Source organism: Hyperolius riggenbachi, chromosome 9, assembly GCF_040937935.1.
Source record: "Hyperolius riggenbachi isolate aHypRig1 chromosome 9, aHypRig1.pri, whole genome shotgun sequence".
Classification (NCBI taxonomy): Eukaryota; Metazoa; Chordata; class Amphibia; order Anura; family Hyperoliidae; genus Hyperolius; species Hyperolius riggenbachi.
In genome coordinates, this window is record NC_090654.1 from 288541927 (window position 1) to 288569782 (window position 27856).

Here is a 27856-nt window from a genome sequence, read left to right on the forward strand (position 1 = left end):
CAGTATAAAGAGCTATGTTTCCCAGAGTCCTTTGCTGGTCATAAGGGTTAGTCCTGTGTAACTCGCCTGGAGTGTCAGCCTTGCTCATTGTTTGAATATTAGTTTAGAGTAATTCCTGGAACTGCACTAGGCAGTTTCCCTAGTGCAGTTAGGATTGCATATCTGTTTTGTTTGTCTGTTGTGATTATCCTTTCCCATCGGTGGTCGACAGGAAGTCGTTCTGATCTCTGTTCTTGGAGTATAGCTGGAGCAGCGGTTGCTACCAGCTATCTCATCTGATCTGTCTTGCCAGGATCGCACTCGCCTTGCGCTAGTGCTGTGGATCCGTCTGATCTCCATCTCTCTTTCTATACTTGGATCGCACTCGCCTTGCGCTAGTGCTGTGGATCCTTCTGGTCTGCTACTCTCTTGCTGTACTTGGATCGCATCCGTGTCCTCCGTTCCATTCCGCTGCGGGTTCTTTTCAATTTACACCCTATGCTCAGGCCCCAACCCCATCCCTCGGGTCGTCCTGATTTTCCCCAATAAGGATGTCCGCCAGCCTCGCCGCACATCTTGCCGCTCCTGCGCAGTTCAGGACTGGAGGAGGAGTTAGAGCTGCGCAGCCGCACTCACGGCTATATGAACTGTGCAGGCGCTGCAAGACGTGCGGCGAGACCGGCGGCCATCTTTATTGGGGAAAACCAGGACGACCCGAGGGATGGGGTTGGGGCCTAAGCATAGGATGTAAATTGATAAGAACCCGCAGCAGAATGGAACGGAGGACGCGGATGGTGTCCCCTAAGGCTACAACTACCAGCCAGGTATTTAACTTTTTTTCACAGTGTCGCCTCGTAAGTCCTGGAGGGGGAGCGCAGATGGGGGACCCAGGTGAGGGAGGGGTTCCCCCCCGCCGCTGTGCCGAATACCCCCTTCCTGCCCGCTACCCCCTCTAGCTCAGGCGGCAAAAAGCCTAGGACCGGCCCTGGGGGCAGGGCGCTACTTCTTCTTGCTTGGACCGGCCCTGGGGGCAGGGCGCTACTTCTTCTTGCTTGGACCGGCCCTGGGGGCAGGGCGCTACTTCTTCTTGCTTAGACCGGCCCTGGGGGCAGGGCTACTTCTTCTTGCTTGGACCGGCCCTGGGGGCAGGATGCTACTTCTTCTTGCTCGGACCGGCCCTGGGGGCAGGGCGCTACTTCTTCTTGCTTGGACTGGCCCTGGCGGCAGGGCGCTACTTCTTCTTCTGAAAAAATGCTTTCCATGAGAAAATATATGCGTGCTCAAACACCAAGTTTAACCCTAGCAAGTCTGGCTTTGCAAATCTGGCCTAATTGGCTATTCATGAGGCAATGCTCATGCAAATATGCATTTGCTTTCGCATGCCAAACTATGCAGGGTCAAAAAAACAATAACGCAAAGCAGTCGCCCTGCGGAAATTCGTTTCACCAATCTCATAGCAAATTGTTTGTTTGTTTGCCAATCTCATAGCATTTGTGGGGAAATATGCTGCCAATCTCATAGCATTTGTGGGGAAATCTGCTGCCAATCTAATTGCATTTGTGTGAAAATCTGCTGCCAATCTAATTGCATTTGTGGGAAAATCTGCTGCCAATCTAATTGCATTTGTGGGGAAATCTGCTGCCAATCTGATTCCATTTGTGGGGAAATCTGTTGCCAATCTCATTGCATTTTGTGGGGATATCTTCTGCGAATCTGATTGCATTTTGTGGTCGGCTGGCCCTCCACCATGTGGTCTGGAAAAAAAAACGTCCCTCCTTGCCCGCGAAGTTGGACAGCACACTGCTAAGGTCTTGTATATTTGGCTCCACCCATGACCACGCCCACATGCTGTTGTGATCATCCTCTTTTTTGGAAATCAAAATATGGTCACCCTAGGTTGATACACCCTTGTCACACTGCTTCTGACCGCTGTGCTGCATGTAGCGTTATGCTCCTCCAATATTTTTGATATTGGAGAAATATAGTGCTACGTGCAGCGGTCAGAGGCAGTGATAAGGGTGTGTTAACCCCCCAGCCACAGTCAGCATGAGTAGCATTCAAGCTCTGATCCAAATTATTCAAAATACAATTCAGAGTAATCACAAACATGTCACGCTATTTCAGGGTCCCCTGGCTTTTAATTTCCTGACTAGTTCCCAGAAGCACCCACAATTGTGAAGGAGAGCATATTCACTGGGGCCTGCATGTGTCCCCGGGACAGTGTAAATTCATGATGTATAATGTCTTTGGTGGTCGCTCATTGAGTAACCTCTGCTTTACTCATATATTGGTTTTAAAGAGACACTGAAGCGAAAAAAAAATATGATATAATGAATTGGTTGTGCACTATGAACAATTACTAGAAGATTAGCAGCAAAGAAAATATTCTCATATTTTTATTTTCAGGTATATAGTGTGTTTTCTAACATTGCATCATTCTCTAATATGTGCAGATTACACAACACTCAGCATTCAAAATGATTCTTTCAGAGCAGTCTGTGAACTAATGACCTCTCCTCTGGCAGAGAAAAAGACATTTGTTTACTTTCAGTTGAGATAATAAAAGTCAGAACACAGCCCTCTCCAGGACTTTGAAAGTCGTAGAGCTTAATGGCTTTTTTGTATAGAGATAAAAACTGGAGTTTCTTAACTCTTCCTGTACTGGAAACAATTAGACTGATGTATCTGATCTTAATGTTTTATTTCTTAGCTGTGCTACACATACAAATCATAATATCATCATTTTTTTTTCGCTTCAGTGTCTCTGGAATGAAAGTGCACTTTTTTTTTTAGGTTAAATTTATTTTCTGCACATAATTCCAAAAGCGTCCCTTCCTTCCATAGCTTACTATTAGGATTTAATCTGTAAGCGCCCTCCTGTCTTCAGCCACACCCCTGCTCCACATTCGCAGCCACGAATTAGTGCTTTTGTACTGAGCATGTGCGAGTTTATGAACTGCATATGCTCTGTAAGGAACCGCTTGCGCACATCTTCATTTGTTCATACGTGAGTGAGTAGTTCCTTTTACTGAGCATGCACAGGTTGTAAACTCATGCATGCTTCGTACAAATGCGCTCATTCCCAGCTCTTACTCTAACGCAGGAATGGATCTAAATATGGGAGGGTACTTACAGGCAGTCGAACAAAAGAATCGGAAATAATGGAATGGGAGGATTTCTGATGGAAACAGAGTGCACAAATGGAAGTATTGTACCCAGGGCCAGATTTAGGCCAAGGCCATTTAGGCCATGGCCTAGGGCACCACAGGAGCAAGGGCACCAAAGCAGCAGGCTAAACTGGTGCAGCATTTGTAAGCTTGCCGCCTGTGCAGCAGCCACCTTGCTCTCTGTGCACGTTTGCATTGTGGCCGGCGGCTATAGACTTGGGCAGCATTGGAGACAGAAAGGAAAAGGAAGCTTCTGCACTAGAGACGGGCGGAGAAATGAGGGACACTGATGGATGCTGCGATGTGAAGGCGAGCTGGCTACCTATACTGAAAGGGAAGGGGGAAAGAGGGATTAAGGAAGTCATCTGGCTACCTATACTGGAGGAGGAGGAAGGAGGGGTCATCAGGCTACCTACACTGGAGGGAAAGGGGGGAGGGGTCATCAGGCTACCTACACTGGAGGGAAAGGGGGGAGGGGTCATCTGGCTACCTACACTGGAGGGAAAGAGGGGAGGGGTCATCTGGCTACCTATACTGGAGGGAAAGGAGGGAGGGGTCATCTGGCTACCTATACTGGAGGGAAAGGGGGAGGAGTGATCTGGCTACATATACTGGAGGGAAAGGGGGAGGGGTCATCAGGCTACCTATACCAGAAGGAAAGGGGGGAGGGGTCATCTGGCTACCTATGCTGAAGGGAAATGGCTGGTGACAGTGGCCTTGGGCGGTAATGAGTACAAATCCGGCCCTGACTGTACCTCTGGCTACCTATACTGACGGGGCTAGTTTTGTCTACCTATACTGGGAAGGGAGAGGGAGCCTTTGGCTACCTATAGTGTGGTCTACCTAAGGGGTACCTCCAGCTACTATTACTTTAGGGCTGTTTCTATTTGGGCGCCCCTTTGGATACCTATAATTTGAGTGAGGAAGGAGGGCACAAAGATGCCTAATAACCTTTTGGGGCTTTTTTTGGGGGGGAGGGAGTAATTAAATCTTTGCTATGGGGCCCCTGATTTCTAGCTATGCCCCTGGCTGGTGGTACTTGAAAACTTTCAGGAGATAACAGTGGTACAGTTAGTGAAAGTGTTGAAAAGCCCTGGCTTAGCGGACCATTACATTCTCTTGTATGTTGAGAAGGTGTATCCAAACTTGTAGGATCTGTTTAGAAGGTCTTTGTTCCGATAGCAGGGGAAGTAGGGGGTGGAGCACTCCGTGGCTCCCTGTCCCGGTACATCATTATCAGGGTACGAGTCCACCGTCGCGTTGTGTCTGCGAAGCCACTCTTCAAAGATCCTGCAAAAGATACAATGTTGAGATTAAAATATATATTAAAGACCAGACAACATTCATAAAGCAAAAATGAAAGACATTTCCTTTCTGTCTTTATTTTTGCCACAATCATGTAAGTAATTGTTTGTTTGTTTTTTTATGGTGTCCAGCTTTGCAGACATTTAGTACAAAGTAGTGTGACCATCTCCAGGGGGGCGGATTCACAAAGCTCTTGGGCTTGATTCACAAAAGTGTGCTAAGTGTTAGCACGGCAGTGAAAAGCCGCTTATCACGTGCAAACTGCCTCTTCGTGCGCTAATTACGCTCTTATGAGTTTGCACGCGTAAAGTTTTGCGTGCACCGCTAAGCATGCAAAATCAGCCACTTCACGTGCTAAGTAGCATGATAAGCATACTTTGCACACGAAGCGGTGCGCACAAAACTTTACCCGCGCTAGCATGTGAACAGTAACAGCTCTGCCCATGCAAACTACTTAGCACCCTAGTTTACATGTGCAAAGCCTTACCACGTGCTAACTGAGTTAGCACTGGTTAGAGAATCCAGCCCTTTCTGTTCAACTATCTTACCTTACTTATTAACAACTAGTAGACCCAAGCATGGGTGTCTGCAGAAAAATTTCCAGGGGGGCAAAATGGGGGGAGGAAAAAGTGGGGCGGCGCCGCGCCAAAAGTCTGGGGTGGTGTTGTGTGGCGCGCTCGCAAAAAAATGGGGCTACGTCATGCGCCGCGCCGAAGAATGGGTGTGGTCATGAACCAGAATGTGGGTGTGGTCGTGGGTGGAGACAAGTTTACATGAACTAAGCAATGGTGGGACATTAGATTAGGACAGTGGTGGCGAACCTTTTGGAGGTCGAGTGTCCAAACTGCAAAGTCACTTTACTTATCACAAAGTGCCAACAGCAATTTAAACTAAATACAAACGTTTTAACTCATCAGAATCAGAATCAGCTTTATTCGCCAAGTACGTCAACTGACGCACCCGGAATTTTTTGTGGTACACACGGCAGGAGTATGCAGATACAGATTTTACACAGATGTGAGAAGGGGCTAAAAAAAAAAAAAAGACTGCACACATCAAACAGATTACAAGGGGGGGGGGGGGAGGGTGAGGGTGGAACGTAGTTGGGCAGTAGTGCAGCATCAGTGCACGGCTAGGGGGGCTTTGCAGGGGTGGTAGCTCGAGTTCAGTAGGAGAACAGCTTGGGGAAAGAAAGTGTTCAAATGTCTGGTGGTCTTGGTGAGGATCGATCTGTAGCGGCGTCCCAAAGGCAGACGGTCGAAGTATCGGCTGCCAGGGTGAGTAGGGTCGTTCAGTATTCTGTTTGCCCTAGACCACAGTCTGGAGGTATGTAGGAGATCCAGAGGTGGAAGGGGGGACCCGATGATCCTCTCAGCGGCATTGATTACTCTCTGGAGCTTAAGTCTGTCGCTCGCAGTAGCGCCAGCGTACCAAACAACAATAGAGGAGCAAAGGATAGACTCCACGGTTGCGGTGTAAAAGGTGATCATCAGTTCCCGCGGCATCCCGAATTTCCTCAGCTGCCTCAGAAAGAACAGCCCCTGCTGAGCCCTCTTCTGGGCCTTGGAGGTGTTTTCAGCCCACCTAAGGTCTTTCGTGATGGTGGCACCCAGGAAACAGACGCTCGACTCCCTGGCGACTTCGATGCCTTCAATGAAGACCGGGTGGAGCGGGTGAGGGCGCCTTCTGAAGTCCACTATAAGCTCAACTGTTTTTGTAGCGTTGAGTACCAGTTGATTGTCTTTGCACCACCTGCAGATGCGTGCGATCTCCTCCCTGTACACGTGTTCGCCGTCGCTGCCTATGAGCCCAAGTATGGTGGTGTCGTCCGCGAATTTTATGACCTTGACAGAGTCAGCGGAAGAGGTGCACCTGTTCGTGTAGAGGGAAAACAGGATAGGTGACAGTACACACCCCTGCGGGGCTCCTGTGTTTGTGGTTCTATCCTGTGACGAGCAGTTGCCGAGCCTCACTCGTTGTGTCCTGTCTGTGAGGAAGTCCTTGATCCAGGAGCACAGCAGGGGGTCGAGGCCAAGATTAACAAGGTTGTCGTATAGAATGTTTGGGCATATTGTATTAAAGGCTGAGCTGAAGTCAAGGAAAAGGATCCGGGCATAGGTGTTCGGGTTGTCAAGATGTTCTGTAATGTACGCCAGAGTGATGTTGATGGCGTCCTCGATAGACCTGTTTGGCCTGTAGGCAAATTGAAGTGGGTCTAGGAGGGAGTCCGTGGAGTGCTTCAGGAGGTGGAGGACCAGCCTTTCCAAGATCTTCATGATGGTGGAGGTGAGTGCTACTGGCCTATAGTTGTTGAGATCGCAGTTTCCTGGCTTCTTGGGAACCGGAATGATTGTGGATTTTTTAAGGCAGGTTGGAACTTTGCCCTCGGCCAGTGATTTGTTAAAGAGAGGGGTGAGGACAGGAGCAAGTTGGGTTGCGCAGGTTCGCAGGCAGAAAGATGACACGCCGTCCGGGCCTGAGGCCTTCCTGGGGTTGAGCCACCGGAGTTGTTTCAGGACATCAGCTTCTCGGACAGTTACCAGACCTGTGCCGGATGACGTCTCTGGTGCGCTTGCTTGTGCCTCAAGTGTGAGGGGGTCTCTCTCGAACCGGCAATAGAACTCGTTGAGTTTCTCGGCAAGTTCTGTGCTGGGTGGAGCGTGCTGAGGGGGGGGTTTCAGGTTCGTGGCTGCCCTTAGGCCTCTCCAGACTTCCCGTGGATTGTTGGACTGGAGACTGAGGCGCAGCTTGTCAGAATAGTTCCGCTTTGCCACCTTGATTTCGCGGTTTAGGGTGTTCCTGGCCTCGCGAAACTCCTCTGGGGTGCCTGATTTGTGAGCTGCTGCCTTTGTTTTCCTGAGCTGGTTCAGCTTGCCATTGAACCATGGCTTGCTGTTGGGGAAGACTTTGAAGCTCTTCGTCGGGATGCATGACTCCTCACAGAAGCTGATGTAGGACGTGATGTTCTCAGCCCATTCCTCCAGGCAGGGTGACTCCAGGGCTGACCAGTCGGTGCATTCGAAGCAGGCCTGAAGTTGCTGCTTGGCCCCCTCTGACCATTTCTTCACAGTTCTCAGGGCTGGTTTGGTGGACCCCAGCTGCCTTCTGTAGGTGGGAATCAGGCGGACAAGGCAGTGGTCAGAGTTGCCGAGGGGAGCCCATTGAGTGGCCTTGTAGGCATCCTTGAGCACGGTGTAACAGTGGTCAAGGGTGTTCTCCTGCCTGGTGGGGCACGTTATATGCTGTTTGTAGCGGGGGAGCTCCCAGCGGAGGTTGGCTTTATTGAAGTCCCCCAGGATGATAAAGAGGGAGTCTGGAAGGGATGTCTCCCACTGGGTGATGGAGTCGCATAGCTTGCCCAGGGCACTTGAAGTGTCTGCATCGGGTGGGATGTAGACCCCGACCAGAACGAAGGAGGAGAACTCTCTAGGGGAGTACACTGGTCTGCAGTTTACGAGAAGGAGCTCAATGTCTGGTGTGCAGCATTTGAACAGGGTGGTGGTGTTGGTGCACCAAGCGGTGTTGATGTAGAGGCAGATGCCCCCGCCTTTCTTTTTTCCAGAGAGAGTCGGGTCGCGGTCAGCTCGAATGAGGTTGTATCCCTGAAGGAGAAGGGAGTTGTCGGGGATGGCGTCTTTCAGCCATGTCTCTGTGAAGCAGAGGATGTGGGTGCACCCTTCCAGCTTGCGTTTGTTGCCAAGCAGGATGAGCAGTTCGTCAAGCTTATTTGGAAGGGACCGAACGTTCGATAGTATGATGGCGGGAAGGGGTGTGCGCAGGCCTCTCCTCTTGAGTTTCGTAAGTGCCCCCGCCCTGCACCCTCTGTAGCGACGCCTGTTTGGGGCCCATTTGGTGGAGCTGGTGAGGTGGTCAATATGGGCACAGACTGAGTCCCACAGAAGCGGAGCTGCCCTCGTTTCTCTGACAGCGTGGCCCTCCCATTCCAAAAGATCCTCCCGTGAGTGGGTGGCAATGTGCCGCGCAGGAGGGGGGTTTAGCATCTGCACGGCAAGGTCTGTGTGGCTGCGCCTGGCCATGCTAGTGGGGGGCAGGTACAGGCATTTTGCGGAGCGGGGTGCAGACGGGCCAGTGGAGAACAGGAAAACAAACAGAAAAACACGTGCTGAGCAGAATGGTAAAAACAAAGGAGAACACGTGTTGGGCAACACTCACAGTTTAGCTGAAACACCGCTTCCAGCTGTGGCTGATGCTGTCCCCTCGTTGCGGCAGGAGGCCAGTTTTCCAGCTTGGGGCCTGTGCCTTTAAGGAGGCGTACCACGCAGGCTAGGCCTTAAAGCTAGGTGCTGCGTGCTGTGCGGCGAGCAGAGGGCCGGTGTAGTGTAGTCCTGCAGCGGAGAGTGGAGGCGCTTTGTCCGCCACTGGACGCATGGGGGGGCCACAGCGAAGATGTGGAGGCTTAGTCCGCCGCTGGGGGCCACTGCGGAGGAGATGAGCAGACCGGCAGCGCAGCGGCAGGAGCAGCTCACGTGGCGGAGTCTGTTGGTGCTGGGCTGACTGCGGCGGATCCGAGCGGCTTGGCTGCAGGTGCAGTCCCTCTGAAGGTCGCGACGGGGGGCTCTGAAGGAGCCGAGTCAGGAGGGGCCAGCTGGATGAGGTCGTGGAGAGGGCCGGGAGCCGTGTTGTTGCTCAACCGCTCCGCTCAGCGGCAGGAGGTAGGTGGATGTTGCGGTGGTTGCCGGAGTCTGTTGGTGCCGGGCTGACCGCGGCGGATCCGAGCGGCTTGGCTGCAGGTGCGGTCCCTCTGAAGGTCGCGGCGGGGGGCTCTGAAGGAGCCGAGTCAGGAGGGGCCAGCTGGATGAGGTCGTGGAGAGGGCCGGGAGCTGTGTTATTGCTCATCCGCTCCGTTCAGTGGCAGGAGGTAGGCGGATGTTGCGGTGGTTGCCGCTGGACTACTGGTTGTCCGCTGGACTGCTACACTACTAGGGCTAACTAAACTAAGACTAAGACTACTGGGCTAACACTAAATAAAAGAAAGTAAAGTAAAAAAGAAAAGTAAAAGTAAAACTCCTATGGTGAAATTTCGCCTGGAATCCCCTTGATTCCAGGAGCCGATGTGTGCCGTGGCTGCCTGCAGGGGCGCCGGAAGTGAACATTATGGAAAATCCAAGTTGAAAATAAACTGTGAAGATAAACAATTTCATCCATCCTACTCCTGAAAAATTTATTCATTTTTTTAGAACCTCCCAGTTTCATTTTCTGTTTTAAAAAGCGGAAAAAGTAGGTTTAATGCTATTGTCTCATATGATGATGATTCAGCTTTTTCCATAGTCTCGCAGTTAGCAATCATGTGACTGCCAACAAGACAAATTCAGCAATCATGAGGCCCCCCCATCAAGACAAATTCAGCAATCATGAGGCCCCCAACATGACCAACTCAGCAATCATGAGGCCCCCAACTAGACAAATTCAGCAGTCATGAGGCCCCCAACAAGACAAATTCAGCAATCATGAGGCCCCCAACAAGACAAATTCAGCAATCTTGAGGCACATAAATAGACAGCATTTTCACATAAATAGGCAAAATGCCCCCTAAATATGTAGACACCTCTCACCTGGCAGCAGTTCCCCAAAATACACTCAATCTGACAGCAGTGGTTCCCCAAAAATAGGTAGCCCCAGGTCTATAGGTGTCCCCAGAATAGGTGGCCAGCGGTATAGATGTCCCCAGAACTGGTAGCCAGGGGTAGAGATGTCCCCAGAACAGGTAGCCAGGGGTATATGTGCCCATTATATGTAGCCAGAGGTATATGTGCCCAGTATATGTAGTCAGTTGTATATGTGCCCAGTATATGTAGTCAGGGGTATATGTGCCCAGTATATGTAGGCAGGGGTATATGTGCCCAGTATATATAGCCAGGGGTATATGTGCCCAATACATGTAGTCAAGGGTATATGTGCCCAGTATATGTAGGCAGCGGTATATGTGCCCAGTATATGTAGGCAGGGGTATATGTGCCCAATATATGTAGGCAGGGGTATATGTGCCCAGTATATATATAGCCAGGGGTATATGTGCCCAGTATATGTAGGCATGGGTATATGTGCCCAGTATATGTAGGCAGGGGTATATGTGCCCAGTATATGTAGTCATGGGTATATGTGCCCAGTATATGTAGGCAGGGGTATATGTGCCCAGTATATGTAGTCAGGGGTATATGTGCCCAGTATATGTAGGCAGGGGTATATGTGCCCAGTATATATAGCCAGGGGTATATGTGCCCAATACATGTAGTCAAGGGTATATGTGCCCAGTATATGTAGGCAGCGGTATATGTGCCCAGTATATGTAGGCAGGGGTATATGTGCCCAGTATATGTAGGCAGGGGTATATGTGCCCAGTATATGTAGGCAGGGGTATATGTGCCCAGTATATGTAGGCAGGGGTATATGTGCCCAGTATATGTAGTCAGGGGTATATGTTCCCAGTATATATAGCCAGGGGTATATGTGCCCAGTATATATAGCCAGGGGTATATGTGCCCAGTATATATAGCCAGGGGTATATGTCCCCAGTATATGTAGCCAGGGGTATATGTGCCCAGTATATATAGCCAGGGGTATATGTGCCCAGTATATGTAGCCAGGGGGATATGTGCCCAGAAAAAGTAGCCAGGTGTGCCCCAGCAGGAGGGGAGCAGCGCAGAGAAGAGGGAGAGCTATGGGCACTCACCTTAGTGGGCTTTCCCTCCCTCGCTCTCCCCTCCAGAACGAAGTGTGCAGCGGCTGGGCAGCGGGCGGAACTTACCTCGTCTCATCGCACGCGACGGATGGATTAGCCGCTACTCTGGTCTGGTCCAGACCAAAGTGCGGCACCAGAACTTTTGGCGCAGGAGCGAGACGAGGTAATTTCCGCCCGCTGCCCAGCCGCTGCACACTTCGTTCCGGAGGGGAAAGCGAGGGAGAGAGAGCCCTCTAAGGTGAGGGAAGGGGGGGGGAGACGTCCGCCCTTCCCCACTGTACCCATAGCTCTCTCTCTTCTCTGCGCTGCTCCCCTCCTGCTGGCTGCACAGGAACGCGGCCAGGGGAAGGCAGCGGGCGGCCAGGGTCGGGCAGATGCCCGGTTTTGCCGTATGTGCGGACGCCCATGGACCCAAGCCCGTTTATAAACGGGCTCTAGGTCTGTTTCTGAACAGAGCGCATGCACAGTGCGCATGTGCATGCACCCGCTGCGCGCATACCCGCCGATCGCGCGCGCGCCCATCTGCCCGCAGACACACCTGCCCGGCTCACTGGCCCCATCCCCCTGTCTCACGTGTGCAGTAGCAAAAAGCACAGACCCAATGACACAGAGACAGGAGTACGCAGGGGTGCTTGGGTTTTATTATAGAGGATTGATCTCTCCTTAAAGAGACTCTGAAGTCTCTTAAAAATTTTTTATCCCTGCCGCAGTACGCTATCTAAATACCCCCTAACTCGCTCGCCCTCTCCCCCACAAAATCCACGACTTTTTTGTGGATTTTGCTGCCAGCATTAGCTTCCGTGTGAGGCAGGGCTATGAGCTGCAGCTCTGCCTCTACACGCGTCTGTCAGCGGCGGATTTCCGCCTCTCCTCCGCCCCTCTCAGTGAAAGAAGACTGAGAGGGGTGGGGGAGAGGCGGAGATCCGCCGCTGACAGACGCGTGTGAGGCAGGGCTGCAGCTCATAGCCCTGCCTCACACGGAAGCGCTGCCCGGATTGCCCCCCGGGGAGTTAGGGGGGGATTTAGATAGCATACTGGGGCGGGGATGCAGCGGTTTAGTTAGGGATAAAGTATTAAACATATTTGTGAAATAAAAAAAACTTTTTTTTGAGACATTAGAGTCTCTTTAAATGACATGCATTAGCTCTCCTTACAGTTTGAGGGACCCGGAGCTCAGGCTCAAAATGGAATTTGGACATGGACGCCGGCGGGACTCTAAGAGGAGCCAGGAGGACGCCGGGTGACTTTGCGAGGTACGGGGGGGGGGGGGGGGGCTGTAAGAAGCCCCAGGTAAGTCTAAATTTCATTTTGAGCCTGAGCTTAGGGTCCCTTTAGGTAAAAAATAAGTACTTTATTTTTCTCCTGGCGGACTCAAAGCTCCAGAGCTGCAGCCACTAGGGCACGCTCAATAGGCAGTAGCAGTGTTGGGGAGTCTTGCCCAAGGTCTCCTTACTGAATAGGTGCATAACACACAGCGTTTTATAAATAACTAGCTCATGACCCACCGTTGCCCAGGTATGTATTTGGCTGGTGTTGGCTCTGCCCACTTTTTCTAACCCTAACGCACAAACACTCAATGACCAAGTTTGTTAGCTTTGCAGTCTTTGGTATCAATAATTTGTATTTTCCCATTGAAAAAAAATAAATCTGATTGGCTGTTTGTGGTACCACGACCTTTTCTTAATTTGAACCCCAGTGACCCGATGACCAACTGTATCAGGTTTGAGGCTTGTGCCATTACCAGTGCAAGAATGGCAGGAATGTAAATATTCCCCTTAATAATCAACAGGTGAATTTTGATTGGCTTTAGTAGGCTCCACCCACTTTTATGAATATTAATCCCAGTCACCCAGTGACCAACTGTGCAAAGTTTGAGAACCCTGCCATTAACAGTGTAAAAGTGGCTGTAGTTTGCATTTTTCCAGTGAAATTTGTATTTGTAACCTTGACACACAGTCACTCAATGATCAAGTTTGTAAGCTTTCAGGCTCCTGGCATCAAAAATGTGTGAATGGAAGCAGTTTATCAAATAAAGAAATCTGATTGGCTGTTTGTGGTTCCGACTCTTTAGTGAATTTGAACCCCAGTCACTTAATGACCGACTGTAGCAAGTTTGAGGCCTCTGTCATTAACAGTGTAAGAATGGCAGCAATTTAAATATTCCCCTTATTAATCAATAGGTGAATTTTGATTGGCTGTTGTAGGCTCCACCCACATTTCTAAATTATAGGCTCCACTCACTTCCCAGAATATTAATCTCAGTCATCCAGTGACCAACTATGCAAAATTTGAGAACCCTGCCATTAACAGTTTAAGAATGGCTGCAGTTTATATTTTCTGAGTGAAATATGTTTTTGGCTCCGCCCAATTTTTTGTGGAAGCAGGAAAAGGGTGCATATGGCTAATGGACAAAAAGGGCGCCGCCATAGACTGCAATGCAAAATATCGGCTATTGGGCACCAGAGAGTAAATTGCGACGCTTGAAAAATAGCGATTGCAGGGATCGTGTTAACAAAAGTTTTCATTTACAGAATAAGGTTTATTACAAATATCGTTTACAAATTCGTTTTGACTTCGGTTTGCCTTATTTTATCATTTTTAAATTTCACTTTTAGGAGTGTAACTAGTAAATTTTCGTTTACACTTTTAAAATTTGTTTTTATACCTATAATCCTTAAATATAATTTTCAAGCATATAGGTATTAACCTTGTTTTCAGAATTATAATGCGTCCATTATAATTTTCAGATTTATTATCTTATAAAATATTGCTTTTAATATTACTGTTATTTTAAGATTTTGAATGCCAACATGATTGTAAGGCTATTTATTCTATTATAAATACATTTTTCTATTTATAATATTTTTAATGTGTACGTGATTTTAAGGCTATTTATTCTATTTAAAATATATAAATTATTCTAATCATGTTATTTGTAGCGAATTATTTTATGGATTAAATATATTATTGTTTTTATGTGTGTAAGGGTGTTTGTGCAGTGGGGATGGTTAGGGTTAGGCACCACCAGGGGGTGGTTAGGGTTAGGCACCACCAGGGGGCTGGTTAGAGTTAGGCACCACCAGGGGGTGGTTAGGGTTAGGCACCACCAGGGGGATGGTTAGGTTTAGGCACCACCAGGTGGGTGGTTACGGTAAGACACCATCGGGTGTGGTTAGGCACCATCAGGGGGGTGGTTAAGTTTAGGCACCACCAGGGAGGTGGTTAGGGTTAGGCACCACCAGGGGGTCTTAGGGTTAGGCACCATCAGGGGGGTTTAGGGTTAGGCACCATCAGGGGGTTGTTAGGGTTAGGCACCACCTGGGGGGTTTTAGGGTTAGGCACCACCGGGGGGGGGGGGGGTCTAGGGGGTAGGGATAGGTACAGGGAGGGTTCTGTGTGAGAGTAGGGTTAGGTATAGTTACAGTACAATATTTGTAATATACTGTATACAATTTATTAAATTATGTATATTTACACAAAGGGGGGGGGGGGGGGGTAGGGATAGGAAGAGATCTGTGTGAGAGTACAGTTAGGTATAGTTGCAGTAAAATACCTGTAATATCTACAATTGTATTATTGTGGTTAATACAAGTGTAAATATCATTTTTTTGTTATAGACGCTATTTTTCCGTTTCATTTCCGATATCGTTTTTTGTTATAGCTGGTATTTTGCCGTTTCATTTCCGTTTATTCAACATATTTAGCACTTGATTTTCATTTACATAGCTATAAATGACAAATATTGTTTTAGATTAAAAAAACATAATTTCGGCTATATACCGCGCCCTTTTTTCCAGGCGCTGTTTTAATATGTACACCTTTTTTGTAAGTCACTCAATGACCAAGTTTGTGAACTTTCAGGTTCCTGGCATCAAAAATGTGTGAATGGAAGCAGTTTATCCAGCAAGAAATCTTATTGGTTGATTGTGGCTCCACCCCTTTAGTGAATTTGAACCCCAGTCACCCAATGGCCGACTGTAGCAAGTTTTAAGCATCTGCTATAAACAGTGTAAGAATGGCAGCAGTTTAAATATTCCACTTCAAAATTAATAGGTGAATTTTGATTGGCTGCTGTAGGCCCCACCCACTTTCCTGAATATTAATCTCAGTCACCCAGTGACCAACTGCGTCAAGTCTGAAAACCCTGCGATTAACAGTGTAAGAATGGCTGCAGTTTCCCGTTGAAAATGATTGGCTGTAATTTGATTGGCTGTTTTATGCTCTGCCCACTTTTCCTGGATTTGTAACCTCGGTCACCAAGTGACCACCTGTGCCAAGTGTGGGGACTCTGGCTTGATTACTGTGAGAATGGCAGCCTTTTACATTTTTTCCATTGACATGAATGGGTGGAATCTGATTTGCTATTTGTAGCTCCGCCCAGGTGTGCAGGGGGGACGCGAGACCCCCAGAACATATCATCCCAGGTAGTAAGGGATATGTATACCAAGATTCGTCCAAATCGGTCACGGCTTTTTTGCGTGATCGTGGCACATACATACATACACACATACACACACGCACTTACATACATACATACACGCACGCACGCACGCACGCACGCGCACACACACACACACACACACACACACACACACACACACACACACACACACACACACACACATACATACATACATCCGACTTTATATATATAGATGATAATAATAAAACACAGAGTGACAATAAGTTGTCAGATTTAGAGGTAAAACTTACTTGTCCACAAAGCAGTGGTGCAGCAAGAACATTGGATCGTTGCTGGAGATTGGCACTTGGGACATGGTTCCTCCAAGGAATACGTGGACCAGGTTGTGCATGTTGCGTTCTCGAGTTGTCCCATCTGATGGCCGCATAAATCCTGCAAAAACCATGAGTGAAAGCTGAAGCCAAGATAACAGTCTATTGTTTCATAAACAATGTGCACTCAAAAAGTTGTTCTCTGTCAGGCAAGAGTGTTATGGCTGTTAGCATTAATTATAGGTAGCGGGTAGCTTAGTGCTATGCGTAGATAGGGGGCTGGTTGGTGTTAGGTGTATGTAAGAGATAGGTTAGTGTTAGGTGTAGGTAGGGGTTAGGTTGGTGTTAGGCGTAGGTGGGGGGTAGGTTAGTGTTAGGTATAGGTAAAAGTAGCTTAGTGTTAGGCGTAGGTTAGGGGTAGGTTAGTGTTAGGCGAAGGTAGGGGGTAGGTTGGTGTTAGGTGTAGGTAGGGGGTAGGTTAGTGTTAGGTATAGGCAGGGGTAGGTTAGTGGTAGGAGTAGGTAGGGTGTAGGTTAGTATTAGGTATAGGTAAGGGTAGTTTAGTGTTAGGCGTAGGTAGGGGGTAGGTTAGTGTTGGGCGTAGGTAGGGGGTAGGTTAGTGTTAGGCGTAGGTAGGTGGTAGGTTAGTGTTAGGCATAGGTAGGGGGTAGGTTAGTGTTAGGTATAGGCAGGGGTAAGTTAGTGGTAGGCATAGGTAGGGGGTAGTTTAGTATTAGGTATAGGTAAGGGTAGTTTAGTGTTAGGTGTCGGTAGGGTGTAGGTTAGTGTTAGATGTAGGTAAGGGGTAGGTTAGTGTTAGGCGTACGTAGGGGGCAGGTTGGTGTTAGGTGGAGGTAGGGGGCAGGTTAGTGTTAGGCGTAGGTAGGGGCAAGGTTAGTGTTAGGCGTAGGTAGGTAGGAGTTAGGTTAGTGATAGGTGTAGGTAGGGGGTAGGTTAGTGTTAGGCATAGGTAGGGGATAGGTTAGTGTTAGGCATAGGTAGGGGGTAGGTTAGTGTTAGGCATAAGTAGGGGGCAGGTTGGTGTTAAGTGTAGATAAGAGATAGGTTAGTGTTAGGCGTAGGTAGGGGGTAGGTTAGTGTTAGGCGTAGGTAGGTGGTAGGTTAGTGTTAGGCATAGGTAGGGGGTAGGTTAGTGTTAGGTATAGGCAGGGGTAAGTTAGTGGTAGGCATAGGTAGGGGGTAGTTTAGTATTAGGTATAGGTAAGGGTAGTTTAGTGTTAGGTGTCGGTAGGGTGTAGGTTAGTGTTAGATGTAGGTAAGGGGTAGGTTAGTGTTAGGCGTACGTAGGGGGCAGGTTGGTGTTAGGTGGAGGTAGGGGGCAGGTTAGTGTTAGGCGTAGGTAGGGGCAAGGTTAGTGTTAGGCGTAGGTAGGTAGGAGTTAGGTTAGTGATAGGTGTAGGTAGGGGGTAGGTTAGTGTTAGGCATAGGTAGGGGATAGGTTAGTGTTAGGCATAGGTAGGGGGTAGGTTAGTGTTAGGCATAAGTAGGGGGCAGGTTGGTGTTAAGTGTAGATAAGAGATAGGTTAGTGTTAGGCGTAGGTAGGGGGTAGGTTAGTGTTAGGCGTAGGTAGGTGGTAGGTTAGTGTTAGGCATAGGTAGGGGGTAGGTTAGTGTTAGGCGTAGGTAGATAAGAGGTAGGTTAGTGATAGGTGTAGGTAGGGGGCAGGTTGGTGTTAGGTTTAGGTAAGAGATAGGTTAGTGTTAGGCATAGGTAGGGGTAGGTTAGTGTTAGGCGTAGGTAGATAAGAGGTAGGTTAGTGATAGGTGTAGGTATGGGGCAGGTTGGTGTTAGGTTTAGGTAAGAGATAGGTTAGTGTTAGGCATAGGTAGGGGGTAGGTTAGTGTTAGGCATAGGTAGTGGGCAGGTTAGTGTTAGGCATAAGTAGGGGGCAGGTTAGTGTTAGGCATAGGTAGGGCGTAGGTTAGTGTTAGGCATAGGTAAGGCGTAGATTAGTGTTAGGCGTAGGTAGGGGGTAGGTTAGTTTTAGGCGTAGGTAGATAAGAGGTAGGTTAGTGATAGGTGTAGGTAGGGGGTAGGTTAGTGTTAGGCGTAGGTAGATAGGGGGTAGGTTAGTGATAGATGTAGGTAGAGGGCAGGTTAGTCTTTTGTCACACCCACCTTCCAAGGCATTCCGGAAGCTGTATCTGGATGTGATGTCATAGGGGGGTGTGTCAAACTTTCTCCACTTCAGGGTGTCCTCCACGTCTTGGAAGGTGGGTGGTTTTCTGGCGCTGGGATTGGCGCCGGGCTTTCGGTGCAGTATCTCCATCTGACACTCGTCCGCGGCAGAGAGGCAATAAGCGTCTTCATAGTCATACCCACTGCAAATAGACTGAAGAACGGAAATACATAAATATAAGTTTAATAAAGTTTTTTTGTATTTTTGTAAACAAAGTTGTGTTCAATCAGGTCACACCCCTCCTTTACTTTATCTCAAAAATTGTTTTGCTCTACATAAATATACCAATAAGCTATACGTTATGGGCACAATTTTTAATTAAAAAAAAAAAAAAAATCGCAAATGTCTTAACCCCTCCCCCCACACACACAAATTTACATATGGGGATAACTGTGTTACTTAGGTATGGGTTACCCTGTAGTTTGTTCCAGAGTCCATAATTCAACTTGTATATGGTGACAAACACAATCTATTCTTTTCAGCACTAATGGGTATTTATGTGAATAAAAATAAATAAATAAATAAAAATAAAAATGTGTGTCAACGACTTCTGCTCTTAGCATCTAATTGCTAATGCAGCGTGGTGAAAAGGGATACAGTCAATTTTGCTTTCTGCTTTGTGCAGAATTATGAATAGATGAGACAGAGAGAGGGTAACTTTTAGGGATGATCTATGAGATGCAAATAATTTCTCCTTGCAATAAAATTTCATGTTAATTACAGTATATTCAGCTTGAAATTAGACGAATCAGAATACGTTTCTATCGATTTTTATTAAAGATAAAAATAATCCACTGCGCGCTTCCAACCTAAAAGCAAATAGCATACATAGTGTAATCCTGTTTCAACTATAATTACAGATATCACACATCCACTGTGTAAGTGACCACTCGTGATCCCACCACCTCTATTATAAGAGCGGCTCACCAGATTGTAGCCACCAGATCAGGGTGGGGTACTCGCTCAATATATGGTACATTGGGAACATCAATGATCCATAGCCAATTTCCCATAGGGTTAATTTCTTTTAATCCTCAATAAAACACATAAAAACTCTCATCAGCGCCTCCCTCCGTATAACGTTGCCCTGAGGCTCACCACTGTCACCTGCCATTACAGATTCACATATATACAGTACACAACAATTCCTCCCTAATCTAATACAGGACCAACTCCTAATCTACCTAAGTGTATTCCCCCACCCCAATGTATACATATATATACTAGGCCGCGCATGCTCCGTAGTGGCCCATATATATCCATAGTGCCATCTTGTGGTCATTTTACTAAGTGCTTTACCTACAACTCCCTATAATAAATACAATAACTCTACATGTATTGCCCTCCTATAATAAATACAATAACTCTACATGTAGTGGTGAGCCTCAGGGCAACGTTATACGGAGGGAGGCGCTGACGTCACGTGCGAGACACTACTTATGCGGCTGGCGTACTGGCAACGCTAGCCCCTGATGAGTCATTGTGACGAAACGCGTAGGGCGGAGCCAGTACGTCTGACGCTGTATGCGGAAGTTCGGGTGAGGTGAACGCCGTGAGGGGACCAAGCGGGACGCCGCGTACGGACTCAGAGAGGCACACCCGGCCCAGCAGACTTGCCGCTGTGATATGCTACCAGTCCCTAAGGGGAGCTTGTAAGTGTATGGAGGGCGCGAGAAGCGCAGTATGATTTTATCTTGTCTCTATATATTGCGCAATGAGAGTTTTTATGTGTTTTATTGAGGATTAAAAGAAATTAACCCTATGGGAAATTGGCTATGGATCATTGATGTTCCCAATGTACCATATATTGAGCGAGTACCCCACCCTGATCTGGTGGCTACAATCTGGTGAGCCGCTCTTATAATAGAGGTGGTGGGATCACGAGTGGTCACTTACACAGTGGATGTGTGATATCTGTAATTATAGTTGAAACAGGATTACACTATGTATGCTATTTGCTTTTAGGTTGGAAGCGCGCAGTGGATTATTTTTATCTTTGTTCCAATCCAGAGGATTTTCTTGCACAGCGCACTGACTGTATACTCATTAAGAAACAAGGAAAAGCAAGCACCTGTTGGATTTGTGTTTATATTGTGGACTTGTGTCTTTTCCATCTATTTAGTCATATTGAATAGGGGGCACAGCAATTTTTATATCTTATTATCGATTTTTATTGGCCCAGGTTCAAGCTGCATATCATTTACATGAAATTTTAATGCAAGGAGAAATTATTTGCATCTCATTGATTATCCTTACTAATTTTAAAGAGAGCCCGAGGTAGGCGCTTGAAAAAAATCTAGGCTATCTGATCCAGGGGGCAGAGTGCATCAGGTAACCTCCAAAACCACCGCTCCTCATCGCTTCTGTGGGCTGCACAGTCCCACTTTCACTTTCGTGACCTCTGCGTCATCAGGGGCGTAACAATAGACCCTGCAAGGGATGCCTCCGCATGGGGGCCCAGAAGCCACAGGGGGCCCGTGGGGGGAAAAGTTTAAGACACTGACATCGAAGGGCATGGAGAGAAAAGTCGTATTCAGCTCTCGCACCATTGTTATATTGACTGCATGTGTCCACCACACAGATAAGGAATTTGTACACTGTCCCTGCTCCCTAGGGTTCGTAAAAAACATCTCTCACTGCTGCAAAGTTCTGATGACTTCATGTACAACATTACAAACAAAGGAGTCACATTTGTAAAAAAGTTGTAGACTGTCCCTTATCCAGCAATCACTTCCAAAGAGTTTCCTAGATTCTTATCACACACAGGCTTATGGTGTCTGATTACTTTTACAACACAATGGAGTGGGTAAGATTGATGTCTGACTGTCCCTGCCTCATTTGTCCAAGATCCCGTAATGACAGTATCAATCAGTGACATTGTGAATGTTTTGCCAAAGTTACATTGATACTATATCTTATGTTCAGCATGTCATTGTTGTTCCTCCATATAGCATGTGCTCTCATGTAGTAAAATAATACAGCTGTGTGTGTATGTATGTACTGGGAGCAGAGCTGCGACGAGGGACTTGTCGGCTGCAAGGGGCTGAAGGAAGCCTCGGGTAAGTAGACTTAAAGGAAACATCAGGCAATCTATGCTATCCCCAGATCTAAGTGTTTTTATCTGCATGGGGAAAACACATTGGTCCTCAGTTTTCCTGTGCAGAAAGCGAAGGAGATGGGGGTGGGGGGCCCATCCAAAGTTTTGCAGGGGGGGGGGGCATCCAAAGTTTCGCAGGGGGGCCCAGTGATGTCTAGTTACGCCCCTGTGCGTCATGATGCTAGAATGACTGATTCATTCTCTCACCAGCGCACAGGGAGGCAGGGGAGTGGCTGGGGCGTGGCCAGGGAGAGTGAGCTGCCCAATGGCAGCTCTGGAAACCCTGCAGGAACGCCCCTGGCGGGCGTCTGAACAGGGAATACCGTTCCCTGTGTTTACCTCAGAGATAGCAACAAATATTGTTACTAATCTTGGGGGGCTGTAGCGCGGCGGGGGGGCAGAAAGCGGCGGTGTGGGGGCACAAGGCATGTCATGAGGCAGAGAACATGCCTCTGTCTCCCATCTGCCCCCCCCCCCCCCCCACACACACACACACACACACACACACACACACACAAACCACCTCGGGTTCTCTTTAACACAAAGCCATATTTCGACCACAAACCACTCACCTTCCAAGAAGCAAAATGGGAGTATTTGCCCATAGCCCCCTGGTCATCATTAGCCCCCATGAAGTCATTGGTACAGATGGAGCAGTTTAATTCTCCTCGCCAGTCGTAATAAGGAATGACGAAATCTTCATCTCCCGTCAAGAGCTGAATTTGTCTCTCCAGGAAGAGAAGACACAACCGATGCCAACCGGGAAAAGCCGGACCCTGATGGGCGTAATTTCTGTCATCACTGAAGACGCCATCTTCCAAGATCGACTGAGTGGAGTAGTAATGCATCCAAGTAAAGAGGTCATAGACGGAAGCATCTACAAACCGGTATGTGTTCCTGTCGTGGCGGTTTCCAGTGGTCAGGATGACGAAATCCTGACTTTTTGTGGTTTTAGCCAGAGCCAGGTAGCCGAAGAACCTTTTTCGGTCGAGATAGGAAAGTTGTCGGATCTCCTTACGCTCGACAGTTTTTTTATGGTCACATTTCTTTCCGAAATATCCATACTTGCAGTCACCACAGTTGTGGCCGCTGTAGTTCCGGAAGCACTCGCAGGTGCTGGTGAAGTAGTGCCGCGGCCAGTCCAGGCGGTCGTCGTTATCCTGGCGCCTCTGTACAAATGCATGCTGCAACGTCATTACAGGCACGCTGGGGCGGCATCTGCCGCGGCCTGAGAGCGCGCCGCAGGGACTGCGATCTTTCCAAACAGGACAACAAGTCTTCGCCTCAAGTGCCTCCTCCGTGACGCAGGTTCTTGGGAACTGGCCCTGCACCACATTGTAACAAAGAAACAGGAAGGCGAAGATGGGAATCATGTTTCTGCAGAAATAAGAATTCCTGGAGGAGAGGAGAGAACCAGAATGATAAGTGCAGGTTGTTCCAGAAAAGAAAAACAATCAGATAAGATAACAGACTGAGTGCACGGCAGTCTATATTGACATCAATGAAACTCCTTTGTAGAAGTAAATAGTTAAAGGATACCCGAACTGAAATTTGACATAATGAGATAGACATGTGTATGTACAGTGCCTAGCACACAAATAACTAGGCTGTGTTCCTTTTTTTCTTTCTCTACCTGGAAGAGTTAAATATCAGGTATGTAAGTGGCTGACTCAGTCCTGACTCAGACAGGAAGTGACTACAGTGTGACCCTCACTGATAAGAAATTCCTATTTTACACCTCTTTCTTGCTCTCAGAAGCCATTTTCTGCTAGGAAAGTGTTTTATAGTTGGAATTTCTTATCAGTGAGGGTCACACTGTAGTCACTTCCTGTCTGAGTCAGGACTGAGTCAGCCACTTGCATACCTTATATTTAACTATTTCAGGCAGAGAAAGAAAAAAAGGAACACAGCCTAGTTATTTGTGTGCTAGGCACTGTACATACCCATGTCTATCTCATTATGTCACAGTTCAGTTGGGGTATCCTTTAATAAGGATTTATGGCTACTTCCAAAACTGACAGATGCCTTTTTTTCGTACAAAGAATTACATTTGTATTACTGTTAACCATTTAAAATGACACGAGAAAAAGAGAGAACACCAAGAGCCCAATATAGTGTAGTATGTACTGGTAATGTATAATTGGAAGAGTAATAATATTAATTTAATACTCCCAAACCAGGGTTACCAAGTAGGCAACCACTGTCAAAGCAGGTGGAGAGATTGTCCTGACCCCACTCAGGATTAAAAAGTTTCTCTCTGTAGTAGAAGGAAGGGTACAACCCTCCACCAAGGGTGGACTCGATGTAGATAATAGGATAACAGGGGCTACAACAGGATAAAAAACACTAAGAGCTTCAAAAACAATCTTGGTAATAGAGGAGGTAGTGGTGGACTTATCTCCTCCAAGCAGAACACACGACTGTGGATTTTCAGTCAAAACAATTTTATTGGATACTCCAAATAAAGTGCAACGCGTTTCAAAGGCACTCAGCATTGATGATACTGGCAGATGCTGTTTACTCCTATCTGTTATTGCCTGATGAAGCGGGTTTGTACCCCGCGAAACGCGTTGCACTTTATTTGGAGTATCCACCACTGCCTCCTCTATTACCAAGATTGGCTTTTAAAGAGATACTGAAGCGAAAAAAAATGATGATATTATGGTTTGTATGTGTAGTACAGCTAAGAAATAAAACATTAAGATCAGATACATCAGTCTAATTGTTTCCAGTATAGGAAGAGTCGAGAAACTCCAGTTGTTATCTCTATGCAAACAAGCCATTAAGCTCTCCGACTAAGTTAGTTGTGGAGAGGGCTGTTATCTGACTTTTATTATCTCAACTGTTCCTGGACTATTTACTTTTCCTCTGCCAGAGGAGATGTCATTACTTCACAGACTGCTCTGAAAGACTCATTTTGAATGCTGAGTGTTGTGTAATCTGCACATATTATAGGATGATGCAATGTTAGAAAACACACTATATACCTGAAAATAAAAGTATGAGAATATTTTCTTTGCTGCTAATCTTCTAGTAATTATTCATAGTACACAACCAATTCATTATATCATATTTTTTTTTTTTTGCTTCAGTGTCTCTTTAAGCTCTTTTAGTGTTTTTATCCTGTTGGCGCCTCTGTTATCCTATTATTTAAAATGACACATTTGTAAAAAATTGTATATAATGCTTTTTTCTATATTTATACCAATCTTATGTGGTTGGTGTGACGCCTCTTTTTTTAGGCACTGTAGCCTGAGAAAGTTGGAAATAAAATCACAAAAGTGTGAGTTTTTACATGCTAATAAATTCTCTTTACTATACCTTAAAGTGAACCTCCGGACTAAAAATCTACTCAGCAGCACTGAAAAGACTTGGTGTTTCTTTACCAGTTTCACAGCATCAGAACTTTGTTTTTCTTACCAAAGCATCATTTTTAGCTGCATTTTTAGCTAAGCTCCACCCATCAAAGAAAAAAAGCCCGGGCTTTTTTTCCCTGATGCTGTGCAGAGCATGATGGGATTTCCTATGTTATACACGTTGCCTAACAACTGGGAGGGGTGATCAGCACACAGGACAGTTGGAACTGTGTCTCATGCTCCCTGTCACCTCCTTTCAACCAAAAAGATGGCTGCCCCATGAAAAAGATGGCTGCCATCATGAAATCAAACACTTGCCTGTTCTTTTATAACAGGGTGGATAAGAGATTATATTACCTATCTATTTTAATTAACATAACTAATGTAACTTAATGACAGTATGTTTGATTAGGCTGGAGTTCTTCTTTAACATACTGTTCTTACTACAGGAGGAAAGTTGATAGATAATATTATTTTCTGTTTTAATTATTACATCGCACCTGGGGGTCTTCACATCATCTGCATGCATAGCCATGTAGTGCAATATTTGTACTAGTTACTTACAGGGCCGGTTGTAGACTTCTTGCTGCCAGAGGCAAACTTGTGAGGATGCCTCGTCTCCCGATTTGGAATAATCACACAGCACCCGACAATTTACTCTTCATCATTTAATGTTCTAACATGACATGCGACAGCTTAACACAATAGCACACAATAGCACACTGGCTGGCTGGGAGTCTAACAAACAAGCTGCTCGCCCTCAGCCACTCCATTCCTCCTCGGTCAGGACAGCAGTGCCACCTCCTCCCTTCTGCTGTGCAAGTCAAATGAGACACTGCTGCTCTCCTGCCTCCCCCTCTCCTCCCCCCCACTCACTGTCAGACTCCTCGCACAGCGCAACAAGCTGCTTTTCCCCAATGATGCTCTCCTGCCTCCTCCCTCCTCACTCACTGTCAGACTCCTCACACAGTACAACAAGCTGCTTTTCCCCAATGCTGCTCTCCTGCCTCCCCACCCCCCCACCCCCCACTCACTGTCAGACTCCCCACACAGCACAACAAGCTACTTTTCCCCAATGATGCTCTCCTGCTTCCCCCTCCTCACTCACTGTCAGACTCCTCACACAGCACAACAAGCTGCTTTTCCCCAATGCTGCTCTCCTGCCTCCCCACCCTCCCCCCCCACCCCCCACTCACTGTCAGACTCCCCACACAGCACAACAAGCTACTTTTCCCCAATGATGCTCTCCTGCTTCCCCCTCCTCACTCACTGTCAGACTCCTCACACAGCACAACAAGCTGCTTTTCTCCAGTGCTGCTCTCCTGCTTCCCCCTCCTCACTCACTGTCAGACTCCTCACACAGCACAACAAGCTGCTTTTCCCCAATGCTGCTCTCCTGCCTCTTCCCTCCTCACTCACTGTCAGACTCCTCACACAGCACAACAAGCTGCTTTTCCCCAATGATGCTCTCCTGCCTTCTCCCTCCTCACTCACTGTCAGACTCCTCACACAGCACAACAAGCTGCTTTTCCCCAATGATGCTCTCCTGCCTCCTCCCTTCTCACTCACTGTCATCCTCATCCTCACACAGCACAACAAGCTGCTTGTGAGGAAACGCGGAAAAGCCGCCGCAAGGGCTCAGAGTAAGGCGGCTGTTTCCGTGTCTAACATGGCGGCACAACGCGAAGAAACCGCCGCATGCCGCATGGGCAGAGCGGTGGAGTCCGCGTTGGAAGCGGCGGATTGTACGCATGACATAGCAGCTGACATTGCGGCTGGACGCAGGGAAACCGCCGCTCGCATAGAGAGCGGGGCGGCGGTTTCCGCGCTTGAGTCAGAGGTCACAGTACAAGACATGTCTGGTGTGGCTGGGACTGCTAGTCCACACAGGTTCAGAAGGACGCGCGCGCGCTGAGAGGCAGCGCTTATATGACAGCCAGAAAAGGGTCAGCTGACCAGGCGGGTCAGCTGACATTTTCACCACCTGCCATTGGTCCAGCATTAGGGGAGGCGCTTTCCTATATATACTGGGTGCTGGTCATTCTCTGGTTGTCTGCCGTTGCGATCACTACGTGGTAGCACTCAGACCATGTCTGTATCTGTGTTCTAGCATAGTTTCCAAAGGTTTTGACATCAAGGAGTTCACACCTTAGCAATAGGAATATTGAACTGTATTCTTTGTTATGACCTTCTGCCTGTCCGACCACTCTTCTGAACTCTGATTCTGTACCTTGCTATTTCTGTTACCCTGTTGCCAATCTCTGCTCGCTCCTGGACTCTGTATTGGCCTTCTGAATCTGTACCTTATCTGTCTGTGTGTTAACGACCTGGCTTGCCCGACCTCGAGAACTGGCCTTACTGTTAGAGGCAGTTCCCAGACCTGTTAGTGTCACCCCTTCTCTGGGTGTCACTCACACTCTGTCCTTCCTCCCCTCAGCCTAGCTCCTCCCTCCTGGAGAGTCTAGGCTAGAGGAAGGAACCTACTTCTGGAGAAGTACTTAAAGTATACTGTTGCATTTCACTTGTTATCTTGGTGTCCAGAGGTTAGTAGATATATCTGATTATCGGTGATACTGCAGATCGCCAATAATCGGGTATATTCTGTATTTTCGGTGATACTGCAGTTCACCGGTAATCAGACCCTCTCTGTGTTACACCGATCATTACACTGCTTTTCCCCAGCGATGCTCTCCTGCCTCTCCCTCCTCACTCACTGTCAGACTCCTCACACAGCACAACAAGGTGCTTTTCCCCAATGCTGCTCTCCTGCCTCCCCCTCCTCACTCACTGTCAGACTCCTCACACAGCACAACAAGCTGGCTTTCCCCAATAATGCTCTCCTGCCTCCCCCCTCCTCACTCACTGTCAGACTCCTCACACAGCACAACAAAGCTGCTTTTGCCCAATGATGCTCTCCTGCCTCCACCCTCCTCACTCACTGTCAAACACCTCACACAGCACAACAAGCTGCTTTTCCCCAATGATGCTTTCCTGCCTCCCCCCTCCTCACTCACTGTCAGACTCCTCACACAACACAACAAGCTGCCTTTCCCCAATGCTGCTCTCCTGCCTCGCCCTCCTCACTCACTGTCAGACTCCTCACACAGCACAACAAGCTGCTTTTTCCTAATGCTGCTCTCCTGCCTCCCCCCTCCTCACTCACTGTCAGACTCCTCACACAGCACAACAAGCTGCTTTTCCTCAATGATGCTCTCCTGCCTCCCCCCTCCTCACTCACTGTCAGACTCCTCACACAGCACAACAAGCTGCTTTTCCCCAATGGTGCTCTCCTGCCTCCTCCCTCCTCACTCACTGTC

At 47.8% G+C, this 27856-nt stretch overlaps 1 protein-coding gene across 8 annotated transcripts in view; it reads right to left on the minus strand.

The window, feature by feature from the left end:
- Positions 1-2733: 2733 nt before the first annotated feature.
- Positions 2734-27856, minus strand: part of LOC137533369 (tyrosinase-like) — a 127425-nt gene continuing 102302 nt past the window's right edge. For all 8 annotated transcript variants that reach the window (XM_068254754.1, XM_068254759.1, XM_068254752.1 and 5 more), the window contains 4 exons: positions 21756-22578; positions 18026-18239; positions 15865-16006; positions 2734-4436 (listed from right to left, as the gene is read on the minus strand). In XM_068254754.1, coding sequence (XP_068110855.1) covers positions 4256-4436; positions 15865-16006; positions 18026-18239; positions 21756-22556 — 1338 coding nt within the window. In that variant the 5' untranslated portion in view covers positions 22557-22578 and the 3' untranslated portion in view covers positions 2734-4255. The remainder of the gene's footprint in view (positions 4437-15864; positions 16007-18025; positions 18240-21755; positions 22579-27856) is intronic.